Below are 22948 nucleotides of genomic sequence, written 5' to 3' on the forward strand. Positions count from 1 at the left end.
ATTTCGAGTGCCACACCTGGCTTGAGTTAGAAAGGGGTTTTAATATAGATTTAAGCCTGGTATTAAGAGTAGGAAAGGGGGACGGGCGGTGGTGGCGCACGCCTTTAATCCCAGCACCTGAGAGGAAGAGGCAGGAGGATCTCTGTGAATTTGAGGCCAGCCTGGGCAACAGAGTGAGTTCCAGGAAAGGCGCAAAGCTACACAGAGAAACCCTGTCTCGAAAGAGTAGGAAAGGGGCTTGAAACATGGCTCAACAGATAAGACCATGTCTGCTTTTCCAGAGGCCCTGGGTTTGATCGCTCACATTCCCATGGCAGCTAAGTTCCAGGTGAATCTTATCCCCTCTTCTGGCCTCTGCAGACACTGCATACAGGTGGTACCCAGATATACAAACAGATAAAACACCCATGCACATAAAATAAAAAGAAGAATTCCAAAATAAATACAAGGAAAAAGAAAAGGAAAGAGGCTTCAGTAAAGGACCAAAAAAAAAACAAGCCCCACCACCAAAAAAAAACCCCTATATCCTAGTGTGCTCACGGGGTTCTCAAGAGAGAGTTGCTGGAATCATAGTTTTCAGAGGGCCAAGTGCGATTGTGGCATTTTACATTCCTGTCCCTTTCTTCCCCAGCTCTGCTTGTCTTCATTATAGTCCTGCCTGGGAAGTGTTCCCAGTGACCTCAATTAGCCATTGAGATCATGGGAATCTAAGATTTTCCCATGTCTCCCAGCATAGTTGTTCAAAAGAACAGGAAAATGTCCTCCTTTCAACCAGGGAATTTTAACTATTGCCAGAGAAACCCTTCACTAGTGGTCTTTTTTTTTTTTTTTTTTTGGCCTTTATTTATTTGTATGCTATGAGTTGGTGTGTATTGTGTGCAGTGTGGCTACAGAGCAGGTTCTAGGCCAGTCTGTGCTATATATAAGTCCCAACCAGCAACAACAACAAAAAAGCTTGGGTGTCGTGTTGCACGCCTTTAATCCCAGCACTCTGGAGGCAGAGGCTAACTGATAAATTGTTGAGGCCAGCCTGTTGTACAGATCAAGTTCCAGGCAAGCCAGGGTTACAGAGTGAGACCCTGTCTTAAAACAAAAACAAAACAGCAACAAAAATAACAAGATCAACAAAATGAGGCAACCACTAATGAAAGTGGAAGTGAAGGAGAGTGGAAAGTTTCCAGTGGCAGAGTAGAGAGCCTTCTCCCAGTCCAAAGACCCTGGAGAACAGGTCAGGAGCCAGCTTACAGGCCGATGAGACCTGACCCTCCCAGCACCGCTGATTCCCACAGTAGGTGAGGGTGTCAGAGGGTGTGCTGCAGCCCGGAGCCAGCCCTTCTTGACATGGCTGGTACTGAGTAGTTAGTCTGATCCTTAGCTTCCTCTTCCAGCGGGAGGAGTGTACATGATGCTTTACAAGGTTGTAAATGAGCATTAGAAACAATAAAGATTTAGTACTTAATACAACCTGGCATCTCTGGTAGCTGTATTCCGGTGTTTGTTTGTTTTTAGCCACTGTTTTAAGTGTTGTCATGGTTTTTGGCAAACCCTTGTTTTTAATGAATTGTTATCTATAAACTGCAAAAGTCAGATGTTACCTACGGTTCTTTCCAATTCCAGAGTATGGTGTTTCTACACTAAGTCTTCAACTAGGATGTTGCTATGAAGAGTTAAAGCCATAATGCGTTCATGGGGAGAAGTTGAGTGGTGTGTATGATGATGGCACTGTAGAAATCTGTTCTTTGGCCAGGCGGTGATGGCACACACTTTAACTCCAGAACTCAGGAGGCAGAGGCTCTGTGAGTTTGAGGCCAGTTTGGTCTACAAATCGAGTTCCAGGACAGCCAGGGCTACACAGAGAGAGCCTGTCTCCACAAACAAAATCAAACAAAAAAATCCCTGTTATTTATTTTCTAGACAGGTTCTCACTATGTAACCCTGGCTGTCTTCAAACTCACAGAGATCTGCCTGCCTCTGCTTCCTAAGTGCTGGGATTAAAGGCGTGTGCCACCACCGCCTGGCTGTTATTTGTTATAACAATTATTTCTGAGACACTATAAAACTCAGAAATACTTTCCTCATTACTCAGGTCACTGAGAAGCTAAGTAAATGCTGGCCAAAGCACTGGGCAGTAATGAAGGTTGGTGACTGAGCTCAGTGTATGGTGGCTGTGGTGTAGTTTAGAGACCTCCAATATGCAAGTTGCCAGTGCATAGAGTTGGTGGTGATGGGGTTGGGGACCTGGCACACTCCTCTCCTCTTCTGAGGAGTATTTTCACATCCCTTGTCTCATTTTTACCTCATAAAAAATATTTTAGAGAAAAAGTAACAAATATGTACAGAATATTAGCTATAAAAATGTTCTTCTAGAAGTACTTTTAAAGTGAAAATATTGGGGAAATTCTAAAAATGGAATATAAATAATTTTATATATCATTAAGTGATGGTATATGCTCAAATTTGCCATGGAGTATGTGTAGAATATGTGAAACAGATTCAAAATGTGCTAGGATTGTAGCTTTTTTTGTTTGTTTGTTTTGTTTTTTGAGACAGCGTTTCTCTGTGTAGTTTTGGTGTCTATCCTTGATCTTGCTCTGTAGACCAGGCTGGCCTCAAACTCACAGAGATCCGCCTGCCTCTGCCTCCTGAGTGCTGAGATTAAAGGCGCGCGCCACCACCTGGCGGGATTGCAGCTGTATGACTGTAATGTTGGTTTGCTCACTATGTAGCCCTAGAACTTGTGTGTATGTAGACCAGGCTGGCTTTGAACTTGTAGTAAGTCCTCCTGCCTTTGCCTCCTGGGTAGTAAGATTCTAGGTATAAGCTACTAGACCTTGCTGTGTGTGTGTGTGTGTGTGTGTGTGTGTGTGTGTGTGTGTGTGTGTGTATGTGTTTGTATTTTGAAACAGGATCTTACGTAGTCTAGACTTGTAGGTGGAGTTTCCCTGCATCCTGGCATTTGCTCCCAAATAATCAAAAAGAGACTTAATATTAATTATAAATGCTTGGCCAATAGCTTAGGCTTGTCTCCAGTCAGCTCTTACAATTTACATTAACCCATGTCCATTAATCTATGTGATGCCCTGAGGCTTGTTTACTTCAGCAATGAACTTCCCACGTTGCTTCTTCCCAGTCTGTCTCGAGACTCCTCAGACTCTGCTCTTCTTCCCAGCATTCTCTCTGTCCTGAAAATCCTGCCTAGCTATCAGCCAATCAGCTTTTTATTAACAATGAGAGCAACACATTTCCACAGTGTACAGTAGAGTTATTCCACAGTGCAGACTAGCCTTGGCCTCTACCTCCTAAGTGCTGAGATTACATGTGTGTGCCACTACACCTGGCTCTGGTTCAATTTTTTTTTTTTTTTTTTTTTTTGGTTTTTTGAGACAGGGTTTCTCTGTGTAGCTTTGCACCTTTCCTGGAACTCACTTGGTAGCCCAGGCTGGCCTCGAACTCACAGAGATCTGCCTGGCTCTGCCTCCCTATGAGTGCTGGGATTAAAGGTGTGCGCCACCACCGCCCGGATTGGTTCAATTTTTATAAAAGTTTTTTTTGGGTTAAATGAGCATGAACTTTCTTTCTTCTCTCTCTCTCTCTCTCTCTCTCTCTCTCTCTCTCTCTCTCTCTCTCTCTCTCTCTCTCTCGACAGGGTTTCCCTGTGTAAAATTCTTGGCTTCCTGGAACTTGCTCTGTAGACCAGATTGGTCTCAAACTCACAGAGATTTGCCTGGCTCTGCCTCCCCAGTGCTGGGACTAAAGACATGTGCCACCATGCTCACTGAGCATGAATTTTTAATTAGTTTTTATAGGAGTTTAAAGAAAGGCTTTTGTTTTTTGTTGTTTTTTGTTTTCCTGAGACCAGGTCTCCCTCTATAGCTCTGGCATGGCCTGGAACTCAGTAAGTAGACCAGGCTAGACTCAGAGATTACTTGCTTCTGTCTTCTGTGCTTTGATAAAAGCATGCTTCACCACACTCAGCTTAAAGAAAGGTTTTTAAAAAAATATTTGTGTCTGTGTGTATGTGTGTGCTATGATACATATATGAGGGTCAGAGGACCGCTTACAGGGGTCAGATCTCCTCTTTCATGTGATACCAGGAATGGAGAGCATAGATTGCCAGGTGTGGTAGCACATGCCTTTACACTAAGCCATCCCACCAGTCCCAAGAGGGGATAACTTTTATGTAAATATTATAGGTATCTACTTTCCTCCAAGATAACAACATTTCTCCTTTTGAGATGGGGTCTTGCTGTATAGTCCTTGTTGGCTCAGAGTTTGCTGTGTATACCAGACTGGACTGTAGCTCGTCTAGAGTTTTCCTGCCTCTCTCTTCTGAGTGCTGGAATTTACAGGCTTTGTGCCCTGATGGCCTGTCTCAACAGCTCACTGGGATTCATTGGCAATTATTTGTCAGTGGGTCTGGCCTCTAGGCTATTTTTCAGACTGCTTTCAGCTATTTTGTTACTAGATAGAACTGGAATGGGAGGGTTAAACTTACTACGTTTGTACACAGTGGAATGCAGAGTTTTGTTGGCGTGGGGGGGAGGTCTGTATTGTTGACTTGTTCTTTGGCTTAGGCATGTTACGGCTTTGATGTGTATTAAGTCGTTTTCTTCATGCCTAGGGAATTACGTTTTGTTTTTCTCCCTCTGTGTTAGATCAAACCCATACCCTCATGCATGCTGAATTTGCTTTCTACCCCTGAGCTACGCCTTCAGCCCAGAAATAGAGTTTTCTTAAAATATTCCTGAGGAATGAAAACTAGTACTTGGCAAAACTATGCGTATGGCCCTCTGCTAAGCACCCCGATGTACAACTTAGACGGGCGTTTGTCCTGCAGTGGACCAGGAGAAAGAAGCGTTTATGGAGTTAACTGATAGAAAGTTGGATGCTCATTGTTCTAGAGGAGCTAAAGCTAGGCTAGCACTGTGGTTTGAGTACTTTGCATAGCATTTCCTAGAGATGTAGTTGGACTTGGGTAACGATTTTTGTCCATAGGTGTAAAAGTTAAAGATGTGTCTTAGAAATTAGGTTATCAGGCACACAGTGAAAACATAGGTGGAGAAAGGCTTAGAAAGAAGAAAATGACAGGCTGAGGGAAAATTAATAATGAGTGCAACACCCAGCAGTAAATGGCAGATTGTAGGTACTCATCAAACTGAGCCTTTTCTTTAAAACAGAAAACAAAGCTGGTTCATTTATCTGTTTGGGTGTGCATGCACGCCATGGCATGCCTGTGGAGGTCAGAGGACAGCTTGCAGGAGGCAGTTTTCTCTTTTGCCACCCTGTGGCTTTTAGGGATCATACTAGGTCATCAGGCTTGGTGGAAGGTACCTTCTTCACCCATTGAATCCTTTCAACAGCCCCAAACTGGCTTCTTTCCAATTCTAAAAACAAATGATCTCCCAGGCAAGTAACTTTGAAGGTGATTTGACAAAGTAGAGTATATTTTCCAGATACTTTTCCTTTGTGTGTGTGTGTGTGTGTGTGCGTGCGCGCACGTTTTGAGACAGGATCTCACTTACTGTATCCCTGGCTGACCTGGAATTTATTATGTAGATCAGGCTAGTCTCAAACTCAGAGAAGTTCTCCTGCCTCTGCCTCCTAAGTGCTGGAATTAAAAGGCCTGTACCGCCATGCCCAGTTTCAGATGATTTTCCTCCTTTTTTTTAAAAAAATAATTTATTTATTTTTATTTTATGTACATTGTTGTTTTGCCTGCATGTATTGTCTGTGTGAGGGTGTTAGATCTTGGAGTTAGACAGTTGTGAGCTGCCGTGTGGGTGCTGGGAATTGAGCCCAGCTCCTCTGGAAGAGCACTGGAAAAGCAGTCAGTGCTCTTAACCACTGAGCCATCTCTGCAGCCCCCTAGATGGCTTTCAAAATTGGAAATGTAAAACCAAAGTAGTAGGGATCGATGCTTGATATTGACTGATATACAGCCACTTTCTTATAACATTTCTCTCCTCAGAAGTCGATCTCTTGAGTAGAGTGTTAGAATCCTGGGAAAAGCTTCTCCTGCGCTAAGTGGGGGCAATGTCACAAGTTACAACTACTTACTCCTTTGATGCCCCCACCAACTTCATCAACTTTTCATCTTTGGACGCCGAAGAAGATACTGAAAATGTAGACTCGTGGTTTGGTAAGTTGCTACTTTCTCTGCCATTTTAAGGATTAGTGTCTCGTTTTGCCCTGGGGACATTTCAAGAGTTAAAAGGGTTGGAGAGATGGCTTAGCAGTTGGGAGCATTGGCTGTTCTTCCCAAAACCCACTACGGTAGCTGAGAGCTGTCAATGGCTCCAGTCCCAGGGGATCCGATCCCCTCTTCAGGTCACCAGAAGCTCCAGGCATGCACGTGGTGCATAGACATGTGTGTGCAAAACACCCATACACATAAAAATAAATCAATGAGCCGGGCGGTGGTGGCACACGCCTTTAATCCCAGCATTCGGGAGGCAGAGCCAGGCGGATCTCTGTGAGTTTGAGGCCAGCCTGGGCTACCAAGTGAGTTCCAGGAAAGGCGCAAAGATACATAGAGAAACCCTGTCTCGAAAAACAAACAAACAAACAAAAAAAATAAAATAAAAAATAAAAAAAATAAATCAATGAGATGAAGCAAGAGACTGCAAAAAAGTAACTAGACTATTCTGTCTTTTTCTCTCCTCTCCTCTCCTCTCTTCTTTTCTTGCCCCCCTTTCTTTCTCTCTTTCTTTATTTAAGTTTTTTTTTTTTTTTTTTAAGGTTTTTCCAGACAGGTTTTTTCCATGTAGCTCTGGCTGTTTTAGAACTCACTCTGTGGACCAGGCTGGCCTCAAACCCGAGAGATCCACCTGCTTCTGCCTCCTGTATTGGGTCTAAAGGTGTACGCCGCCACCGCCCAGCTTAGACTATGCATCTATGCAGTCTTTTCCACACCATTACACACCTTCTAACCCATGATTTAGATTTAAAAAAAGAAAAAAAAGGTGAACTTTTCAACTACATAAGTCTGTTGATAATGTAAAATGAGGTTTTTTGAGATCAGGTCTCACACTGTAGCCCAGAGTGGTCTAGAACTCTTGGTGGTCTTCCTGCTTTATTTAGCCTTGGCATTGCAGGTGTGAACTACCACGCCTAGCTTTTCTTTCATTTTCTTTTTTTTTTAAAGATGAAAACATCATCTTTACTGATAATTTAGGTTTACAATACAGTTCCACAAAAACAAGAGGAAAAAAAAGATATGGTATACTTCACAGATTTGCCTGTCATCCTTGCGCAGGGGCCATGCTGATCTTTTCTGTATCATTCCAATTTTAGTGTGTGTGCTGCTAAACCCTCCAGTCTTCCTTTCTACTCTCCTGCCCTCCTTTTCTCTTCTTTTTCTTTCTTTCTTTCTTTTCTTTTTTTAGATTTTTCAAGACAGGGTTTCTCTGTGTAGCTTGGAGCCTTTCCTGGAACTCGCTCTGTAGCCCAGACTGGCCTCGAACTCAAAGAGATCTGCCTGCCTCTGCCTCCCGAGTATCTTTTCTTTTCTTCTCTTCTCTTCTCTTCTCTTCTCTTCTCTTCTCTTCTCTTCTCTTCTCTTCTCTTCTCTTCTCTTCTCTTCTCTTCTCTTCTCTTCTCTCTCTCTCTCTCTCTCTCTCTCTCTCTCTCTTTCTCTCTCTCTCTTTTGAGGCACTATTTCACTACATAGCCAGCAGCCCAGTTTGGACTCAGCAGACTCTATGGATTTCTCCCATTATCTGGTGCCCAATGTGGGGGAGAAATCAGCAGAGTCTGTTTAATGAACAAAGGAATGTATTTGGGGGTTAACTCACTACCATGGGAGATTTATTGTAGGGTCCAGGAAAGCTGAGCTATGTCCCACACTGATTTGCCTGGTCCAAGATCTCAGCATCCAAAACCACAAGGAGGCGAAGAGAGGTCCCTGTATGTGCATCCAAGGTCTTAAGGGTACCCAGCAACCATGCCCCAGGGGCAGGTACTTAAAGGTCAGAGGCAGGTGTAGCAGTTACCTGCGCCTCACTAAGGGCAGTGCTTCAAGGTCGTGGCTAGAACAGCTACCCACTACATCTCACCTGTGTAGGTTCATGTAGCTTGCATTTCAATCAAGATGATGAATATTCTAAAAATCACAAAAATCCCATGTTGCCCTTTTATTTTATTTAATTTACATTGTTTTTGAGATCAGTCTTACTGTGTCTATGTATCTGAGGCTAGCTTTGAATTCTTGTGCTCAAGAGATCTCCTTTTGATTAGATTGTGCCTGGCTTGTTGAAATCTCTCAAGCCTCCGGCTTTTTAGGTTTTGGAGACAGAGTCAAATCTGGCTTATGGTCTCCAGCTCCGAGGCTTTACCTCCCTCATGCTGGAAATTGAGTCTCAATTCATTTTTTAATTTCAATTTTTTTTTTTTTTTTTTTTTTTTTTAGTCATGGTGTCATATATCTGAGGATGATCTTGAACTTCCCATTCTGTTTCAATCCCTGTAGTGCTAAAGTTATTGGAATATACCACCACTCCCAGCTTATGCATTGCTTGGGACTGCATTTAAATACTTGTGTATGGTAGGCAAGCACTCCACCAACTTGAGCTACATCCCCAGCCCCCAAATTATTTTTGTGTGTGTTTTAAAAAAAATGTTTAATGATGTCAATCTGCTTTGGGTTTGTGTACTTGAGTGCATTTGCCTACCAAAATCAGAGGTGTTGGATCCTTTGGAACTGGAATTACAGGCAATTGTGAATCGCCTGATGTGGTTCTGAAAACCTAACTCATGTCTTCTGAAGAGAGTTATACACTCTACCACCGAGCAATCACTCCAGACTAGTTGTTTGTTTGTTTTGATTTTGTTTTTCAAGACAGGGTTTGTCTGTGTAGCCCTGGCTGTCCTGAAACTAGCTCTGTAGACCAGGCTGGCCTTGAACTCACACAGATCTGGCTGCTTCTACTTCTAAGTGGTGGGATTAATGTTATGCACTACCACTCCACCTCCCAAATAGTTTTTAAATGGAGATGTTATGGTACCAACAACCTAATCCACAAACAGATTAGAGTCCTGTGATGTGGTGCAAACCTAAAACTAGGCCAAGATGGTTTTTGGTTTTTGTTTTTTTAAAATTTTGTTTGTATTTCTGTGTATGTCTGTATGTGAATGAGTGCAGTACCCATGGAGGCCAGGTGAGGGGGCCCAAGGTCATAGAGCCTAATTTGTGGGCTGCCTGGCACGGATGCTGTGAACTGAGTTTTCGTTTTTTCTGCAAGAGCAGCAAGTGCTCTTAACCATGCAGCCATCTCGACAGCCCCCAGCTGGTAGTTGTAGTTTGATACAACTTTGGGATGATATGTGAGTCCAATTGTTGATGAGGCTTCTTCATTTTATCCTTTCTCTTGTCTCCACCTTCCTCATTAAGAGACATTGACATCAGTGTGTGGTAGGAACAAGAATGACCCTATTGCAGCTGCCCTTACCACTTAAAATGCAGAGTCCAGATGAGAAGGTGTCTGGTATTCGGTGTTACTCTCAGCGGAGGGCTCTGGTGGAAGGAAGAGCAGATAGCCTGGCCTGCTGCCCTAGAGCAGTCTTCTCCATCCCATAGCACTGCAGGCCTGAGGACTGTCTGAAGATTTCTTTTTACAAGTTTTTCTTTACCCTCCCGATATCCACAGGAAGAGCATATTAGCATGGCAATACGATTAAATACAGTTTGGAAGGAAAAAAAAAATGTTTGGGCTGGACAGATGGCTCAGCGGTTAAGAGCACTGGCTGCTCCTCCAGAGGACCTGAGTTCAATTCCCAGTAACCACGTGGTGGCTCACAACCATCTGTAATGAGATCTGGTGCCCGCTTCTGACCTGCAAGCATATATGTAGGCAGAACACTGTATACATAATAAATAAATCTTTAAAAAAAAAAAAGCTGTCACTTAGAAAACTACCTTAGAAGCCTGGCGGCTGTGGCATATACCTTTAATCCCAGCACTTGGGAGTCAGAGCCAGGCAGATCTCTGTGAGTTGGAGGCCAGCCTGGTCTACAGAGTGAGAGCCAGGACAGACCCCACAAAAAAAAAAAAAAAAAAAAAAAAAAAAAAGAAAGAAAGGAAGGAAGGAAGGAAGAAAGAAAGAAAACTACCTTCATTTATATTTCTTTGTTGTTTTCTTTCATCTTACCACATCTTCTAACATGGCTATAATCAGAATGTGTACAGTGTAGTTATTCAGGGGCTCACTGTACTCCTGTAGCTTGACACAGCCTGATGATGCTGGGACAGATTGTTTTTGTACCAGCTTTAGTCACAGCAAAATCCAAGATAAAACTCTGAGAAAGCTTTGCTCTGCTCCACTCACACACCCCACGCTCTGTGACTATAATCTGTTCCTTGTAATCTTACAGTTCCTGGTGGCCACAGTTTTCTTCAAGGAGAATGTGGTGTATTTTAGTGGTAGATAAGGCCAGATAATGTTGGTGTGGCCCTGACCGTGTATCTTAACAAAGGCAAAGGAGTACAGAATCCACAGCTCCTTTTCTGTAAGGCCTTGTTGGAGGTTGCAAGGGCTTCGGGGATAGATTGTGCAGTCTGTCCCTGACCGCACGCCCCTTTCCTGTAGCTGCTAGAATTGTGTTTTTGCAAAAGGTGCTGGAAATGGACTTTAGTCCCCATTTTAATGCATGATTCTCCTTTGTTTTGCTTCCTCACTGATGATCTCACAGAGGAGAAGGCCAACCTGGAGAACAGCTTTCTTAGGAAGAAAGGACTAGGGGAGCTTTTTCAAGGCAAAGCTTCCCTGAGAAAAGCCAAACTTCCGCAAGGCCGTGCCACACCGTTGAAGGCGGGTAAGGAGAAACAGCTTAGACAAGACCCTCAACCAAGGCTGCCGTGACGAGAGCTGCCGAGCTCAGGGAATCACCACCAGAGACTGTAATTTTGGTTTGTTAGTGACTGGGTGAATCTGGCTCATGGTGGGCGTACAACCATGTGCTGCTCTTTTTCCTAAGAAGAGGTCAGGCTGTCCTCAGACTGGTGATCCTCCTGCCTCCGCCTCTTGCTGACATTACAGGCACCACCATACCTGACTGTGGTTTTCTTTTTATATGCCTTTAGGATTCATTTCTGAACTTTTTTTCCAGTGCTGGGGATTAAGTCTAGGACCTTATGTGTGCTTGACAAGTGCTGTAACTGAGTTATAGTGCTGTCCTGAGTGCTAAGTTTTTGAAAGATTTTGCACCAAGGTTCATGAATAACGTTAGTGTATAATTCTTGTGATTTTCTTTTTAAACTGGCATTTGTTTGTTTTTCTTTTTACCTTTTGCTATGCTGGTGATTGAATGTAGGGCTTTGAATATGGTAAGAAAATGCTTTACTGCTGGGCTGCATCCCAGACCTTAGCTGATGAAATTTTTAAAAAATGGTTTCATGTAGCTCTCAGGCTGGCCTTTTTAGGTCACCATGGCCAACCAAAAAAGTGTTTTTTAATTGATAAACATAATTGTATGTTTATAGGGTACATTGTGATAACTTGATAACATGTATATGATGTATAAGCAAAGTAGCTTTTATAAGCAGGCCTTCTGCATAACTTGACCTGAGTTAAGGCTTCCATGTTTAGGAATGATAATATTTGTGTATGGGATACATATGATTTTAATTTAGAATTCTGTATCATCACACTCATACATGCTTATGTACACATACTCATATACACATGTATGTGTATATATGTATATAATTTTTTATTTTTCTTGAGATTTGAGTACTGATTAGTTTTTTCCCTCATTTTGGGGGCTATTAATTTAAAATATTTATTGCTTGAATTCATACAGACATACTTTTCTTTTAAAATGTATCTGCTTTTTTATGTGTGTGTTTCGCCTTGCCTGCATGTATGTATGTGTATCACTTAAATGCCTGGTGCCCGTAGAGGTCAGAAGAGGGCATCCGAACCCCTGGAACTGGAGTTACAGATGGTTGTGAACCACTATGTTGGTACAGGGGATGGAACTCAAGTCCTCCCAAAGAGCAACAAATGTGACTAACCACTGAGCCATTTCTCCAGCCCATATGATATTATTTAATCAAATTTATTCCCTATTAACTCCCTTTCAACTCCTTTTCTATCCCTTCTTCCATCATTATTTTCTCTCAATTACATGATTTCCCCCCCACCCCTCCTTGAGACAGAGTTTTTCTGTGTAGCCCTGGCTGTCCTGGAACTCACTCTGTAGACCAGGCTGGTCTCGAACTCACAGAGATCTGCCTGCCTCTGCCTCCTGAGTGCTGGAACTAAAGGCATGCACCACCAGCACCTGGCTCATGTTTTCTTTTTAAACTACTAAGTCCACTTAGTGCTGCCAGTGTGCATCAGTGTAGGACCGTCTACTGGACCATGGGTAGGAAGCCTCTCAGGATGCATTTCTGAAGAAAACTGACTCTCTGTATCCCAGCAGCCATCAATTGCCAAAGCTGCTCAGCTAAGGGTGGGACTTCATGTCCCACTTCTTCATCCATGTTGGATTTTGTCTGGTTTGATCTTGGTCATGGTCTTGTGTGTGAAGTCCTAGCTACTAGGAGTTAATGTGTGCAACTGCCCTGTCGTTTCTGGATAAGTGCTGTTTAATTATAGTCTTCTACTTCCTCTGGCTCTTAAAAGATTTCCACCCCCTTGATGATCCCTGAGCTTTGGAGGCGATGGTATGATGTCCCGTTTAGATCTGAACACTACCGTCTTATTTTTCTCTACACATTGACCAGTTGTGAGTCTCTGTGTTAATTGCCATCTGCAGCCAAAAGAAGCTTCTCTGAGTTTTGGGAGAGGCACTAACCTATGGGTGTGAAGATAAGTACTCAGGGCAGTTTGATACTGTGTCCACTTTGCAGAATAGTAGCAGTTTGTCCTCCCCAAGGACCCATGCCCTCCCTAGCCACAGGTTCTGAGACCTATTAGTGGTGTCAGGTGTGAATTCCATTTTCTGGGTGGGCTTTAGATCCAATCAGAAAGTGGCCGGTCACTCTCCTAACAGTCCTCGCTGTTGCACTGGTGGGCGGGGCGTGCCAGGGCACTCGGCACTGCAGCTGGCCGGGCTCACATCTGAGAAGGACTGTTTCTACTTCCCGGTAGTGCACGTACCGCCTCAGCTCCAGGAAAGCTAGCTAGTAGGACCGGGGCTTCCTGTTTGATGCTAACTTGATTTCCTCCATGTTCTGTGACCCAAGTGTGGTCAGTGTCGAGTTCTGGAGGGAAGCAAGGCACATTGGCAATAACCTAGAATTTGTTTTAGGGCAGTGTCTATAGGGGACCCACTGACAAAAACTTGCAAAAAGGTAACATGTGTGTGGCTCTGGGCTTTTTATTTGATGGCTCATGGTGTCTGGGAGAGGCACTGTCCCCTGTTATAGGGTAACTCCAGTTAAACCTTCCAATTTTACATTTAATTCACGTTGATGGTGTTTGGCTTGCATATATGTCTGTACATCCTGCCTGCAGAGGCCAGAAGAAAGCGTCAGAACCCCTGGAACTGGAGTTACAGACAGTTGTGAGTCACCACGTGGGTGCTGGGAATCTAAGCCCAGGTCTTCTAGAAGAGCAGCCAGCGTTCTAGCGGTTTAAAGGTTTAATGTGTTTGTAAGTGGGTATTTTAGGATACTTGTGCAGTAGTCTAATTAGGTTTTTGGTCTCTCCTAGTTGACAACACTTACCATAACGAGACAGAAAAGGAAAATGTTCAGAAACATTCCGTTCCATCAGATGCTTGTTCTTCTGTGAATGCTGAAGGGAATGTGTCAGGAAAAACTCCTGTCCAGCCTCAGAGGTAAGAGTGGGGTACAGAAGGTGTGGGTTTACTGGTCCTGCTCAAACAGTACAGTGACGCTCAGATCTTGTGTGTCAGTGCTTGTGGGGTGAGCGAGCCTGCAGGGTTCGTTTATACGTGAGAGCTTATACATACTTGGTTACTCAAGGCCAGGATGCAAACTCGTCAGTTTGATTTTAAAAGCTTTGTATGGATAAAATGGTTATGTTTTTCTGATGTCAATTACCTTTCTCCCTCTTTTTAAAGAATTTCAATTATTTTATGTTATGTGTCTGGTGTTTTGCTTGCATTTATTTATGTATGTCATGTGCATTCCTGGCGCCTGGTCAGAAGGGGGCCGGACCTTCTGGAACTGGAGTTGCAGACAGTTGTGAGTCCTCATGTGGGTTTTGGGAATTGAACCTGTGTCCTCTGCAAGAGCAGCCAGTGCTCTTAACCACTGAGCCATCTCTTCAGCCTTCAAATACCTTCCTTTGTTTAGTATTACAGAAGCTTTTTCATGGTTAGGTTTGTATATATATTTTCTATTTTACTTTTATTCTATTTTTGCTTTTTATTATTCATGCTTAACATTTTGTGGCGTTAGAGTTTGAGGCAGTCTCATTTGTGCTAAGCATACTTTCTGTTGCGGAGTTATATGCCCTGCTCTTATTTAAAATTTTATAATTATGGGGCTGGAGAGATGGCTCAGTGGTTAAGAGAACTGGCTGCTCTTCCGGAGGACATGAGTTCAATTCCCAGCACCCACATGACAGCTCACAGCTGTATGTAACTCCGGTTCCAGGGGATCCAACACCCTCAGACAGACATATGCAGGCAAAACACCAACGCACAGCAAATAAAACTAAATAAATAATTAAAAAATCTTTAAAAAGGTTTAATATTACATATATATAAATAATATATATATAGAGTGTGTGTGTGTTTATGTATGTATGTATGTATGTATGTATGTATGTATACTGTCATGCATATGGACAGTAGTTGGAATCAGTTCTCTCCTTTCACCTTGTGGTTCATGGGGCCTGAACTCAGACCAGGTGTCAGGCTTGGACACAAGCTTCTCTGCTCACTGAGTCATCTGATCCCCTTCATCCCAATTCCTGCCTTTCACGATAATGTGGAGCTTTTAAAGTAACTAAACAATCACAGAAAGTTAAGTTTTTGTAGATGGCACTTAGTGGGATCTTGCTTTAAAAACAACAACAAAAAAAAAAACCCAGCTTGGAGGTGGTGGCGCATGCCTCCCCGCCCCCCCCAACCCTGTCTCACGCCTTTAATCCCAGCACTCAGGAGGCAGAGCCAGGCGGATCTCAGTGAATTCCAGGACAGCCAGGACGACACAGAGAGATCCTGTCTCAAAAACAAAACAACAACAATTAAAACAAAAAACACCCAAACAAAATAACTGGTCTCATTAATTTTTATTGTACTGGAATGTTGTCAGCGTGTACTTACTACTGTACTATAATTATTAATCTGGTTAGACCTGTCACTGCTTTGTTTCCTGGTCACTGTCTTTTTTTGTTGTTGTGTTGTTGTAATCCTATTTTCCTTGCCCTGTGTTTTCTATTTAATCTTAACCTTCCCATGTCCCCTCTGGAAGTGAACCCAGATCTTTGCTCCCTGTACTTGCTAGGCAGGTCTTTACCACTGAACCATCCCAGCCCTCATTCAAATATATTTTGTATTTTTTTTTTAACTCTGTTTAAAATTTCAGGCAGGTTCTCAATGTGGAGCTATGATTGTCCTGGAATCTCAGGACAGTCTCTCTCCTCAACTCTCTCCTCCTCTACCTCTTAAACCCTGGGATTAAAGGCACATACCACCACACAATCAGGGTTCTGATTCTAGTTTTCTCCTTTTGAGCTAAGTCTTGCCATCCTGCTGTAGTAGCTTTCCTGAGTGCTGAGATCACAATAGCACAACCCTATTTAGTCTGTTTTGTTGGTGTTTCCAAAAGTCAGTTTTATTGAGGTTTAATTTGTAAAACACCAGCAAATTTGAATACCAGCATTTTATGGTTGGAAATAGCAAATTTTCACAACCATTAGATTACTAGAGAATGGATAATAAAATAAGCATTTTATTGATCTTGTAGTTTGACATACTTTTACTGTTTGAAGAGCATTTGTATATCTGTAGTAAATGTATTCATCTTAAGATAAATTGTGTCGATTCTACCATAGGAGATCCGTTAGACTCTCTGCTCAGAAGGATTTGGAGCACAAAGAAAAAAACCATGACCTTGTTGAGATGAAAGCAAAGAGATGTACCACTCCTGCTAGAGACTTCCCACCTTCCAAAAAAATGAAATTGTAAGTAGTCAAGGTTTCTTACTCTTGCCTTGCAGACCACCGACCTGTGTGGTAGGTTTCTCTCCTGAATTGAGAATTTTGAGTTATAAAGTAAAGTGGCCAGTGGGTCCATCTACAGTGTGGTTGGTGTACCTGTAGACTGGGAAACTGCTAAGCTCTGCTATGGTCAGGGGTGTTGTTACCTGTGTCCTTCTGGAAGATGCTCAAATCTTAGTTTACAGGTTTGATTCCAGTGTTCTTCTGTGGCAAAGACCAACCAGAATATATGGCATTCAAGCTTATTATTTTTTTTTAGTTGGGAATATGTTTCACTGAAGGGAATACTCTAAAGTATCTAAATAATTTTTGTACTTCACAGAAGTCAAAACTAGTTTGCCACGGGCTTTGGTTGATCCTTGGCTATTACTTCTTAGCTTTTTCATTCTGCTTGAGCGTCATTATCAGAAGGTAACTGCTCTATCTTTAGACATTACATCCATGTTCATGAGTGGATGTTGTAAAGGAAGCAGGCTAGCACTCTCGCAGGAAAGCGAGACCTTCTCCGGAGGGTGCGTCTTAAACTTTATCTTAGTCGTTGAGATTGTCACTTGGATCTCCCAGTTGCAGTGGAGGCTGCTGAAGCCGGTACAATACTTACTTGTAGCTGGCTACCTGGAACAGATGTTGCAGTTGTCAGGAAGGCTGTCCACTGTCTGTTTGTTGACTTAAACACTACCAGATGCCTCAGCTGACCCGAGGGCTTTCTCATGGTTAACATCGGAGCTGTTGCTGTGTATGATCTGATGATATGACTGAAGAACCCTGTGGTTCAGTCATGTCGTTAGTCCCCCAAGTGAGGATGTGCTTCAGGAAATGTCTTTATTTTTGTTCATTTTGAATTCAAGGTCTCATAAAAAGAAAGCCGAGGAAGAGGAAGAAGGCAGTGTTCAAGGTACTTCCAGAAAGAATGAAAGAGAAAGTCCGGAGAAAGGCAAGGGGGGCCATACTGGTGTTCCACCTGCACGGTGAGTTTCTACCCAGTGTAAACTTTCGAGTAAGTGCAGTAAATTATAAATCTTTTGGTCTGTCTTCAATCCAGTTGGCACACATGCCATTTGGGGAAACTCCTAAAAGCTATCTGTGACCCTGCCTGTGATCTGAAGGATGCTGAGATGGTAAGCAATGAACACAGATGCTGGTTTAAAACATGCACAGGGCTGGGCGGTGGTGGCGCACACCTTTAATCCCAGCACTTGGGAGGCAGAGGCAGTGGATCTCTGTGAGTTCGAGGCCAGCCTGGGCTACAGAGTGAATTCTAGGACAGGCTCCAAAGCTACACAGAGAAACCCTGTCTTGAAAAACCGAAACAAACAAAAACAACCAAAAAAACAAAAAACAAAAAACAAAAAAAAAAACAAAACCAAAAAACCATGCACAGGAAAGCTGGGCTCTGTTGGTGCATACCCTAATCTCATCCCGTGAGAGGCAAAGGCAGGCCAGTCTTTGAGTTCAAGGCTGGCCTGGTTCACAGAGTTCCAGAGCAGCCAGGGCTAAACAAACAAACAAAACAAAAAACACTCAAAGGACAAGGTCAATACAAGTTCTTACTACTCAGTCGGACAGGCCTCCTGGGGCTTCTTATCCTTTACCCAGTAAATGTGCTTGGTTTTACAGTCTGCAATCACCTTTGGGGGTCAGTTTTATTCATTTGCCAAGAGATGATTCAGTTTTTTGTGGGAAATTTTGTTTATACTTTAATATAGTGGTTCCTAACCTGTGGGTTGCAACCTCTTTGACAAACCTCTGTCTCCAAAAATATTTATTTAAGATTCATAACAGTAGCAAAATTGCAGTTATGAAGTAGCAACAAAAATAATTTTATGGTTGGGGGCTACCACAACACAAGGAACTGTATTAAAGGGTCCTAGCATTAGGAAGATTGAGAACCACTGGTTTAATAATAGATAATGGTTTTATGGGTGCTGATATTTATTGCCAATTTTATTTCTGAAATTTAAAAAAGAAAAAAAGTTTTTTTTTTTTTTTTTTTTTTTTTTTGGTTTTTCGAGACAGGGTTTCTCTGTGTAGCTTTGTGCCGTTCCTGGAGCTCACTTGGTAGCCCAGGCTGGCCTCGAACTCACAGAGATCCGCCTGGCTCTGCCTCCCGAGTGCTGGGATTAAAGGCGTGCGCCACCAACGCCCGGCTGAAAAAAAGTTTTGCAATGTCGTCACCTTTTTGTGTCTGTAGCATAGGCCGACCTTGTACTAGATTAGTGGCCAAGGACGACCTTGAACCTCTGTTCTTTATGCCTCCACCCCCCCTTAGTGCTGGGATGTGGGTCTGCACTACCGCTCTGGTGTATGTAGTACTGGAGATTAAATTTTCCACATGCTAGTTAAGCACTCTAACTACAAAGCTACATCCTGAGCCCCTTATCCGCCTCTTTATAAATTTTAATTTGGGGGCTGGAGAGATGGCTCAGAGGTTAAGAGCACTGTTTGCTCTTCCAAAGGTCTTGAGTTCAATTTCCAGCAACCATATGGTCTCTTACAACTATCTGTAATTTGATCTGGTGCCTTCTTCTGGCCTGCAGGGATATGTGCACTATATACATAATAAATATATAAATTAAAAAACAAACAAACAAACCTGTCTTAAAAAATGAAAACAAAACAAAATTTTAATTGCTTCAGATCTAATTGATCCATTATCATCAATCTATTTATGTATGTATGTTTGTATGTTTTTTTGAGACAGGGTTTTTCTTCGTAGCCCTGGCTATCCTGGAACTTGTTCTGTAGACTAGGCTAGCCTCCAGCTCAGATCTGCCTGCCTCTGCCTCCTGAGTGCTGGGATTAAAGGAATGTGCCACCATGCCCAACTCTATTTTTAAGTTTTGTAAATTGACTGCTTATAATTATATTTTATGAGATATAAAGGTAATGTTATAATCTAAATAGCAACATGGAATAGTCAAACCAAACTAGTATGTCCAGTACCTTAGGGTTTTTTTTTAATTTTTTTTAAAGATTTATTTATTTTATGTGTACAAGTATTTGCCAGTGCACCACATTTGCGTGGGTACTCTGGAGGCCCGAAAAGGGTATCAGTTCTCCTAGAACTGGAGTTAACAATGGTTGTAAGCCACATGTAGATGCTAAGTACTGAACTCAGGTCCTCTACAAGAGCAGCCAGTGCTCTTAACTGCTGAGCCATCTCTCTTAATCATCTTCTTTATCTCCTCCAGCATTGAAATATTTTAACTTTTATTTGCTGTTAAGAGTTCTTTTCTTTTCTTGTTCCTTTTTTTTTTTTTTTTTTTTTTTTGAGACAGGGTTTCTCTGTATATCCCTGGTTCTCTTGGAACTCGAGCTGTAGACCCGGCTGGCCTTGAACTCATAGACATCTACCTGCTGCTACCTCCCGAGTGGTGGGATTAAAGCTGTATGCCACCACCACCCCGCACTTTCTTTCTTTTTCTTACTTACACTGCTGGACCTGGAACTAGCCAGGTTACCTGGGCTGGTCTCCAGTTTGCGGTCCTTTGGTCTTAACCTCCCAAGTGCTGGAATTCTAAATGTGGCTTTTCTGACTTCTTGGCTTAGTTTTGCATGTGGCATAAAAGCAAGTCATTGGTGTAGACAAATAGGAATCTTCTGCTGTGTCTAGTGTCTTGTGTAATTTTAGCAATTGTTCTCTGAAAATTTTATAATGCCTTCATGTAAAGTACCCATCTTTGCATAATGTTACCTAATTAAGGCACCATTTGTTTCTGGTAGAGAAACTTTGGTTTTGATAGATAACATAGGTTATAATGTAGTCTACCCAGCAGCTTTAGAGTCCTTGAATCGCTTAGCCCTTTCTTTCTTCTTTCTTTTGCTGATTCTTGTTTGTAGGCAGAAGGTTCTGAAGAGCACTGAGGAGCAGGAGTTGGAGAAAAGACTGAAGATGCAGCAGGAGGTGGTGGAGATGCGGAGGAAGAACGAGGAGTTCAAGAAGCTCGCTCTCGCGGGGCCAGCGCAACCCGTGAAGAAGTCCACCAACCAAGTCACCAAAACAGTTGACTTCCACTTCCTCACGGATGAGCGAATCAAACAACATCCCAAGAACCAGGAAGAGTATAAGGAAGTGAATTTCATGTCTGAACTTCGAAAGCATCCTTCATCTCCTGTAAGTTGCCAGGCAACAATATTCTTACTACTAATTGAGTAGGATTCAGCTGTAGCATTTGTTGTTATTATTTACAATAGGATAATTGAGGAGGCTTATTTTTTGAATCAAGATAGATATAAATTCCCTGTGAGCTGTGTGACTGTCAATAAATCACTCCTCTGGGAAAGCATGTTACCAAGTTGGTGTAAAAATTAAGATGGGACATGAAACACATAAAATTATATGTGGCAAATTTGTAGAGGCTTTTTCTAGCACCTGAAGGCTTGGGTGTGGAAAGTATGACCTCATTGTAAACAGATGTTTCTTGTTCCAACTCCCTGGTCTCAAATAACAGACTCAAAGGTTTAATATTACTTATAAATGCTTGGCCAATAGCTCAGGCTTATTACTAACTAGCTCTTACATTTAAATTAATCCATTTTTATTAATCTACATTCTGCAATGAGGCTCCTGGCTTGCTACCTTATTTTCTACACGTCCTACTTGCTTGGCGGCTAGCCGTGTCTCCTGACTCTGCCCTCCTTCTTCCCATTATTTTCAGTTTGGCTTTCTCACCTAACTTCCTGCCCAGCTTTTTATTAACCAATGGGAGTAATGCATTTTCACAGTGTGGGAAAGGATTGTTCCACAGCACCTCATCTCCAATAGAAGACAGTGATGACTGCAAATATGAGGGTTTAGGGTCATCATAGCCTCTGGCGGTGCTCTGCTAGTAAAACCGGACACACACAGTGTGAGAGGTCTGCCCCAGCCCTCATCAGGCATCAGGGAGTTTGCTGTGAGATGTCTCCTAGGAATGTCAGAAGCTACACCTGTAGAGTCTCACCAGCATGACTGCCTAAACATGAGCTGAACAAGGACAACCTAGCATGGGTGAGGGGAAGGTCAGGAGGCCTCAGTCCTATTCAAAGAACTACAAGTAACGAAGGAGTGCTGAGAACTGGAGAAATAGTTTTCTCAGGGAAGAAGAGCACATCAGCTTTTTATCCAATACAAAGGGTCAGCCTGGAAACATACATACAAATAATATTATACAGACTGTCTTAGTTAGGGTAACTATTGCTGTGATGAAATGCCATGACCAAAGAAACTCGGGAGGAAAGGATTTATTTGGCTTACACTTCCACAACACTGTTCATCACCGAAGGAAGTCAGGATAGGAACTCAAACAGGGCAGGATCCTGGAGGCAGGAGCTGATTTAGAGGCCATGGAGAGGAGCAGGAACTGCTTACTGGCTTGCTCCCTATGGCTTGCTTAGCCTCTTTTCTTATAGAACCCAGGACCATCTGCCCAGGAACGACTACCCACAATGATCTGGGCCCTCAACATCCATCATTAATTAAGAAAAAAAACAGCCGGATCTTATGGAGGCAATCTCAATAGAGGGTCCCTCCTTTCAGATAACTCTAGCTTGTGTCAAGTTGATATAATACTAGCCAGCACACAGACTGAGCAGGTTATATATAGGAGTATGTATGTATGTATGCATGTATGTATGTATGTAACAGTTAATGAAAAAAGAGGCTGTAAATCTGAAAGGGGGTGGATATGGGAGGCTTTGGAGGGAGGAAAGGAGAGGAGTAAATGAAGTAATTATGTCAGAAATGAAGGAAAGAAGTTAAATCTAGAGCCATGTGAGCATAGTCGACACCTAGTTTAACCTGCAAGACATTAGCTAATTGATAAAGGAGATTAGAACCAGGGGCTAGTTATCGGCATAAAGGTTTTAGGACCTGTTCTTACAAAACCTTGCTAAACATCCACTGGGGCGGGGGAATCCTAAGAAAAGCCTGTTGTCTACAATGTTGAGTCCCAGATCTCTCAGACCTTATGTGAAAACTGCGTTGGAGTGGACCGCTCATATTGTCTTCAGTTTTTTGTTTAGTTTTGTTTTCTTTTTTCTTTTGGTTTTTAGAGACAAGGTTTCTCTGTGTAGTCCTGGCTTTCCTGGAACTTGCTCTGTATACCAGACTGGACTTGGAACTCGTAGAGATCCCTCTGCCTCTGCCTCCCTGAGTGCTAGGATTAAAAGTATTCACTACCACTGTTCTGCATTTTTTTTTTTTTTAATTTTACAGAGAGTAGTAGTTAATCTTAACTGTAGAGCCATCTCTCCATCCAGTTTAGTTATTGTTGTTTTAAGACAGGGTCCCATTTAGTTTAGGTTTGCCTCAAACTTACTGTGTAACTGAGGATGACCTTTGAACTCCTGATCCTCCTGCCTTCACTTCCCCAACAATGGGATGGTGGGGTGCACCACCACTCCTGACTTCAGGCAAGGTTTTATTTTTAAATACTTTTAATACTTATTTTTCTTGTAGTATTTGTGTTTTGAGTGTATGCCATATATGTGTGGGTGATAGTGGAGGTCAGAAGAGGGAGTGGGAATTCCATAATTGGAATTAGAGGTGTTTGTCTAAGTCACCTGAAGTGGGTGCTGGGAATTGAACTCGGGGCCTATGGAAGAACAGCAGGAACCACTGAGCTACCTCTCCATCCCCCCCAAATGATTTATTTATTTTATGTGTACATGCGTTTGGTCTGCATGGATGTTTATGCATCATATGTATGGCTGGTGCCCATGTGTCCAGTTTTATTAGCAGAGCACCACCAGAAGCAATGGTGATGCTAAATCATCGTTCTGGAACTAGCGAGCCCCTCACATTTGTAGTCATCATTGTCTTTTATTTGAGA

General features: G+C 42.6%; 1 protein-coding gene and 1 non-coding gene across 9 annotated transcripts in view; one reads left to right on the forward strand and one right to left on the reverse strand.

Annotated features, from left to right (window-relative positions):
- The window catches only part of Tpx2 (TPX2 microtubule nucleation factor), a 64639-nt gene that overhangs the window by 24883 nt on the left and 16808 nt on the right, over positions 1-22948 (forward strand). For all 8 annotated transcript variants that reach the window (XM_076570860.1, XM_042276493.2, XM_042276491.2 and 5 more), the window contains 6 exons: positions 5969-6139; positions 10687-10809; positions 13656-13782; positions 15972-16100; positions 16985-17104; positions 19977-20250. In XM_076570860.1, the coding sequence (XP_076426975.1) occupies positions 6034-6139; positions 10687-10809; positions 13656-13782; positions 15972-16100; positions 16985-17104; positions 19977-20250 (879 nt within the window). In that variant the 5' untranslated portion in view covers positions 5969-6033. The remainder of the gene's footprint in view (positions 1-5968; positions 6140-10686; positions 10810-13655; positions 13783-15971; positions 16101-16984; positions 17105-19976; positions 20251-22948) is intronic.
- LOC121829281 (U6 spliceosomal RNA) lies at positions 7211-7312 on the reverse strand. Its single transcript, XR_006072048.1, has one exon. It is a non-coding gene; the product is annotated as a U6 spliceosomal RNA (small nuclear RNA).

The sequence above is a fragment of the Peromyscus maniculatus genome, chromosome 4 (assembly GCF_049852395.1).
Source record: "Peromyscus maniculatus bairdii isolate BWxNUB_F1_BW_parent chromosome 4, HU_Pman_BW_mat_3.1, whole genome shotgun sequence".
Classification (NCBI taxonomy): domain Eukaryota; kingdom Metazoa; phylum Chordata; class Mammalia; order Rodentia; family Cricetidae; genus Peromyscus; species Peromyscus maniculatus.